The following is a 7,500-nucleotide window of genomic DNA, read 5'->3' as shown; positions in this document are numbered from 1 at the left end:
CACACACACACACACACACACACACACACACACACACACACAAACACACAGTACACATACGCACGCACACACATAAACACACACACACAGGTGCCTTTTAAATAACTGAGCCATGTTGTTTGAGCATGAGTATGTTTGTATTGATTTTTCATGGGGGCTGGGGAAATGACCACCTTCCTCTACCGTGCAATTACTCCCTCACCCTACGCAGGATGTCCTCATCAGAGTACTGACAGTTGAATTTCCAGAGACTGTGACATTTTTAGCTGAAATACTTACTGTACCTTGGTCATATTATGCCTCTTTTCCACTGACGGTTTTGTGGTAGGCTTACAGCTCAGCACAGCGCGTCTCAGCCGCCACTTTTTGCTTTACGATTGAGCTGTGTTGTGCCTATTCGAAAAGCTAAAAGTGGCAGCCGAGTCGCGTTTTGTCAAGCTGTAGGCCTACCAGAAAACCAGCAGTGGAAAAGAGGCATAAGTGGATATGAGTTCATTACTTAGTAAATATTCACAAAAAGGTGAACGTTGGCAGCAGACAGCACAGTTTCACCGAGCAGCATAGTTTCAATACCTTACGCATCTAAGAATCCTGGTCCTAACCTACGTTGACCTTATGACTCTACAATCTCTGTCTATCTCTTCTTCCTCTGCCTTCCTGCTATTTCTGCCTCTCCTCTATACCTCTCCTTTTAAATCCATCTCTAACAATGTTTTTTCCCATTTGTTAAGCACTTTGAGTTACATGCCTTGTATGACACAGTGCTATACAAATACAAATTATATTATTATTATTATTATAAATTATTATTATTATTATTATTATTATTATTATTATTATTATTACTCTGGCCACCATCTTACACAGTGCACCTTTAAGCACTATATGCTCAGCCTGAGAGTACTGAGAGAAGTAGTGGGACAAACACCAAACTCTACTTCATTAACCTTTACTAATGCATTTGTGAGAAAGCAAAAAAAGTCTTAAGCCTCTGTATCTTTGGTGTTTTTGTGTGTATTTTGGCCTAAACATTGAGACTGGAAATGTGTGGAAGAGACAGGTGAGGTTGGTACCAAGAGTTGGGAAATCCCGACCCAGGACGGATTCAAACCTGGGTCACCTTCCAAGTAGTAGTTTAATATACATGCAAATGTATATTATTTGTATGACCAGCGCATGAAAAGAAATTGACAATAAAACCTACAAAGCGGATTCCAAAAAAGTTGGGACACTTGGTATTTTGTGAATAAAATCAAAATGCTGGCATTTTCAAAACATTTAATATGTTAATAAGGTTGAGCATTGTGTACAGACAACATATCAGTTGTTAAAGCCAAGCAGAAAGATTGTTTTGGGGTAATTATGTGATCATTTGAAAATTCACCCTTGCAACAAATTCCAAAAAAGTTGGGACAGGGCCAATAAAATGCTTTATAAGTTGGATAAGACTAAACACAACACAAGGGAGGAGACTTACCATTTAAATACTTTGACTGATGGCATGATTTTATTTTTAAAAAAATAGATATTTTGATGCGTGAGACATGATTTCAGCAGCTCAAGTGATAGGTGTGTTCTTCGACTTGTTTACCTTCTTGTTATGCTTAATATGCGGTATATCCTGACTGCATGAAAACCATTTTGTCACCTGTTTACTCTTATGATGGAACCACACTGTTGGAACATAGTAGAGATTGAAATTCTCCATCATTATGGGGCAATATCTAAAGGCTGTGCTCCAAAATATAATGCCTTGGTAGCTATGTATGCTGTTTAAAGTCTGAATATACCATTCAGCCCTCATTTTAATGCTCTACATGAGTAAGAAGACCATAACCAAGGCACCTCTGCACCCCTTTACCATCATATATGCTGTCTTTCAGACTGACCACTAAATCAAGCTGAAGTATTCATTTTTTTCATAACCTGGAAGGTGCATGACTCCATGATTTAAAAAAAGAATGAAATATTTTCCATTCTGTAATCAGAGGACAGTTTCACATGTCTCCTAGGTCCATCTAGAATGAGCTTTGCCACTTGCAACACTGTTTAATGTCTGCATCATGTGCCTTAATCAAGTGTTGTGTTTAAGGTCATTGTTTCAACAGCTGTCATTGTTGGAGTGTCATAGTTTGCTTATTGATGATGGGTATGTCATGATCTCATAACTCGTGCAATGATTTCACCGAACTCTACATTACAGAAATAGGCCTTATATGCCTGCAATTTTGATAATTCAATCTTTCTGTGTAATAGATGAGTAATTAGTCCCTCAAAACCTTCGCTACTGAGTGCCACAGCCTCTCTGTGATGGTAATTTATTTGTGCATTCATGTTGGCAGTCAATATAGTTCCTTTCAAAATATTCCTCGTTGTGTTATTTTAGAATTATCCAACTATTACAACATTTTTTGGCCCTGTCCCAACTTTTTTGAGATTCGTTGCATGGGTCGAATTTTAAATGACCACATATTTCCCTCAAAACAATGCTTTTGCCTCATTTTAACTGTTCCTATGTTGACCTTGTGCCATTGTGCATCTTATGTATGGATTGAATGTTTTGAAAATGCCAGCATTTTGATTTTATTCACAAAATACCAAGTGTCCCAACTTTTTTGGAATCCGCTTTGTACTTGACTTGACTTGACTTATTTGTATGACCAGCGCATGAAAAGAAATTGACAACAAAACCGACTTGACCTGACTGGACTTATTTGTATGACCAGCGCATGAAAAGAAATTGACAATAAAACCGACTTGACATGACTGTGAATGAACATGTACATGAAATGTAAATGGGCTGGTGGTAGCTCAGGTGGTAGAGGAGCCGTTCGACAACCAGACGATTGCAAGTTGAAGTGCCGCTCCTCCTGACCCCATCGATATTACCTTGAGCAAGATACTTAACCCCAAGTTGCTGGGTGGCATGGTGGTAACCTGCGTAGCAGCCACTGCCTCTGATGTGTGAATGTGAGTGTGAATTGGTGAATGTGAGGCATACAATGTAAAGCACTTTGAGTGCTTGAAGGAGTGGAAAGGCGCTATATAAATGCAGTCCATTTCCCATTGTCCTGTAATGTCCTTTCCAGGCCGCGCAGCTGAAGTCTAAGATGCAGGCCCTGGAGAAGCTGCTCTCCAGCTACGACTGCCGCAACATGCCCAGGTATGACTGGCCGATATGACAATGTACACTGTTATTGGGATAGAAAAGTGTCTATCGTGCCCAGGTATGACTGGCCGATATGACAATGTACACTGCTATTGGGATAGAAAAGTGTCTATCGTGCCCTTTCTCCTCTATCGTTTCTATCATGATAAACTACAAAGTAATTGTATCCACTATTACAGTTAACATACAATTCAATATAATGAAATATCATTTTGTGTTGTCACTATGCACACTCTAAGTCCATATGTAACTGTAAAAAGAAGAATAAAAACATTAATTTTAAAGTAATGTGGTTTTGCACATGGCACATCGTGATATAAAGTAATCCATATTGTGATATATCGCCCGACACTATGCCCAGGCACTTCCCTCCCCGCCAGTACAACTATGTGCACCAACCTCGCGTGCACCAGCCTCACGTGCACCAGCCCGACCATCACGTGCACCAGCCTGACCATCACGTGCACCAGCCTGACCATCACAGGCGCCAGCCTGACCATCACGAGCGCCAGCAGGAGCATCACGGGCGCCAGCAGCACGTGCACGAGCACGAGTCGGAGCTCTTCCAGGCGTGGCGCCACAACCTGCTGCAGGAGTATCGCGATGAGGACTACCTGCCCAACTCCCTGGAGGACTTCTTAGCCATACAAGGTCCTCAGCACACACACACACACACACACACACACACACACACACACACACACACACACACACACACACACACACACACACACACACACACACACACACACACACACACACAAACACACACTCACGCACACACACACACACAAGTCAAGTCAAGTCAAGTTTATTTATAAAGCACATTTCATATGGCTTACATAGACTCAATGTGCTGTAAGATTAAAAGGAGGAAAAGTAGAAAATTTAAAAACAGCACTAAAACTGAGTGAAAATATAAACATATATAATAATAGGTAGAAATAAAACAAAATAAAACCCATTGCAATGATAAGACCTTTTAAACACCAAACACTAGACTAGACACATAGTCTGCAAGGGCCCAGAGCAAAATAAATAGAATAAAAGTAAAATCAAAGTAAAAAATAAAACACATAAAAACCCTTAGGAAATAAAACAATGTCAATAAAAATCAACTCAACCAAAAGCTTGTGTAAATAAAAACGTTTTAAGACCCTTTTTAAAAGCGGGAGTAGAAGTCACTGACCTTAGTTCTAGGGGGAGGGAATTCCAAAGGGTAGGGGCACAATAACTAAAAGCACCATGTGCAGTGTTGGTGTTAATTTTGGGGACGCATAAAAGACCTTTATTTGATGTTCTCAACGAACGGGTAGGATGGTATGGAGGGATGATGTCAGAGATGTAGGTAGGGGCCAAGCCATTTACTGCTTTAAAAGTGATCAGAAGTATTTTAAAATGTATTCTTTGTTGTACAGGCAGCCAGTGAAGAGATTTCAGAATTGGGGTGATGTGTCCAAATTTGGATGTTCTTGTCAGTATTCTGGCAGCTGTATTCTGAATGAGTTGGAGTTTGTTGAGTGCCTGTTTAGTGAGCCCGGCATATAGGGAGTTGCAGTAATCAAGGCGGCTGGAGATAAAAGCATGAACTAACTTTTCAGAGTCCTGAGGAGACGAGAGGCCACGTACTTTAGTAATATTTCGCAGATGGTAAAATGCCGTCTTAGTGATAACAGATATATGTTTGTTAAAATTAAGATCTGTATCAAGGGTCACACCCAAATTTCTGACATCATCACAAGGTATTACCTGAAGGGGGGCTAAAAACGTACAAAGATGTTCTCTACGAGCCTTGGGGCCTACAACTAAAATCTCTGTCTTGCTGTCGTTTAACAATAAAAAATTCTGACCCATCCAGTTTTTGATGTCTGAGACACAACTTATTAGGTCATTTACTGGACTGGGGTCGTCAGGGGAAAAAGAAATGTACAACTGGGTATCATCTGCATAGGAGTGATATGAAAGACCATGGTGCCGGATGATATGCCCAAGTGGTAGCATATATAAATTAAAAAGCAGAGGGCCCAGGATTGATCCCTGAGGTATCCCATGAGAGGTATCCATAGAGTCAGAGAAGAAATTGTTAATAGTGACAGAGAAGGATCTCCCATTTAAATAAGAAGTGATCCAGGCAAGGGCACTACCGCAAATGCCGATTTGATCTTGTAGTCGTTGGATTAAAATCGTATGATCCACAGTGTCAAACGCAGCACTTAAGTCTAGAAGAACCAGAACAGATACTTTATGGTTATCAGTGGCCATTTTAAGATCATTGACAACTCTGATCAAAGCAGTCTCTGTACTATGATTCACACGGAATCCAGATTGGTAGGCATCGAAAAGGGAGTTGTGGGACAGATAAGACACACACACACTTCTTAGCCATACAAGGTCCTCAGCACACACACACACACACACACACACACACACACACACACACACACACACACACACACACACACACACACACACACACACACACACACACACACACACACACACACACACACACACACACACACACTCTTCTTAGCCATGCAAGGTCCTCAGCACACACACACACATACACACACTTCTTAGCCATACAAGGTCATCAGCACACACACATACATATACACATAAAAACACACAAAGACGCAGCTACCCTGGAGGACTTCCTATCCATACAAGGTCCTCAGCACACACACACACTTTATTCTGTGTCTCTCAAAAATACTAGAGAAGTTGGTAAATGATCAGCTCAAAGAATTTCTAAATACCAATAATATTTTGAGCCCTCTCCAATCAGGCTTTAGGCCTAAACATAGTACAGTTACTGCTGCTACTAAAGTAATGGATGATATTATCACTTCTCTTGACAAGAAAAAACATTGTGCTGCCATCTTTGTGGACTTATCCAAAGCATTTGACACCGTGGACCATTCTCTGCTTCTACAAATTCTGCCTGGTATTGGTTTTAATGCAAGTGCCTGTAAATGGTTCCAGAGCTACCTTTCAAACAGACACCATACTGTAAAATTGGGTAATACTCAATCTGACCCCCTGCTAATAACCAAGGGGGTCCCACAAGGTTCAGTATTAGGTCCGGTACTCTTCACCATGTACATAAATAGCATACTTTCTCTCCTTTCCAACTGCTCTATTCATCTATATGCAGATGATACAATTTTGTATTGTGTTGCAGATTCTGTACAGCTAGCCTTGGAGAAATTGCAGCAGTCTTTTAATATCCTACAAAATGCCTTCATTAGTCTTAAGCTTCTACTTAATGTAAGCAAGACTAAATGTATGGTCTTTACTCGATCTAAGCATGGCATGAAAAATGATTTTAATATATCTACTTTAGATGGGTCTGTTATTGAGAGAGTATCACATTATAAGTACCTGGGAATCTGGCTAGATGACAAGTTCACATTCAAGAAACATACTGACTGTCTTGTCACTACGCTCAGACAAAAGCTATCTTTCCTGCACAGAAATAAATATCACTTTCCTGTTTTCTGCAGAAAAAAGTTAATTGAAGCTACTTTTCTGTCTTCCCTTGACTATGGTGATATTATTTACAGACATGCACCACTCTCTAATCTGAAGGCACTTGACACTGTCTATCATTCAGCTCTTCGTTTTATTACTGGGGATCCATATAGTACACATCATTGCCTGTTATATGATAAAGTTGGGTGGGCTCCACTTTCTCACAGAAGGGACATGCATTATTTTATTTTTATTTATAAGGCCCTCACTGGCAAACTCCCATTTTATATTTCATCTCTTTTAGTTTGGCACTCCAACCCATACCAAACCCGCAGCAGCAATTTTTTACTGGAGGTCCCTTATGCCCGCACTGAACTGGGTAAAACAGCTTTTAGTGTCTGTGGACCTTCAGTTTGGAATAACTTACAACAAAGGATGGGTCTTCAAGCCTTTGTGCCATTAGAACATTTTAAAGTTACACTGGGAAGTTTTTTATCACATACTTGCACTTGTTTTAACTCATAAGTTTTAATTCATAGTTTGTCTTAATTCTTACCTCTTATATGATTTATGGTGTATTGTGTATGTTCGTTGTTTATATATGATTTTATATGTGCAATTGTTTGTTTTACTCGACATCATTGTAAATGAGGGCTGGGCCCTCAATGATTCTTCGAGTTTAAATAAATGAAATGAAATGAATTCTCATTTTTTATGCATACACACACACACAGATGCACTTTCCCAATTTCTTCACTCCGACATGTTGAAACTACTCATTAAAGGCAATGTCTACTATTGCATTTATTACATTTTATGAGATATTTGCAATGCAGAAGAATGACCCTGTTTTTTTA

At 39.9% G+C, this 7,500-nt stretch overlaps 1 protein-coding gene across 1 annotated transcript in view; it reads left to right on the top strand.

Moving 5' to 3' along the window:
- lamc3 (laminin, gamma 3) overlaps positions 1–7,500 on the top strand; it is a 260,022-nt gene that overhangs the window by 203,816 nt on the left and 48,706 nt on the right. The window contains exons 19-20 of the mRNA XM_063211092.1: positions 3,090–3,163; positions 3,531–3,820. Coding sequence (XP_063067162.1) covers positions 3,090–3,163; positions 3,531–3,820 — 364 coding nt within the window. The remainder of the gene's footprint in view (positions 1–3,089; positions 3,164–3,530; positions 3,821–7,500) is intronic.

The sequence above is a fragment of the Engraulis encrasicolus genome, chromosome 11, assembly GCF_034702125.1.
Source record: "Engraulis encrasicolus isolate BLACKSEA-1 chromosome 11, IST_EnEncr_1.0, whole genome shotgun sequence".
Classification (NCBI taxonomy): Eukaryota; Metazoa; Chordata; class Actinopteri; order Clupeiformes; family Engraulidae; genus Engraulis; species Engraulis encrasicolus.
This window is presented reverse-complemented; position numbering and strand designations above follow the sequence as displayed.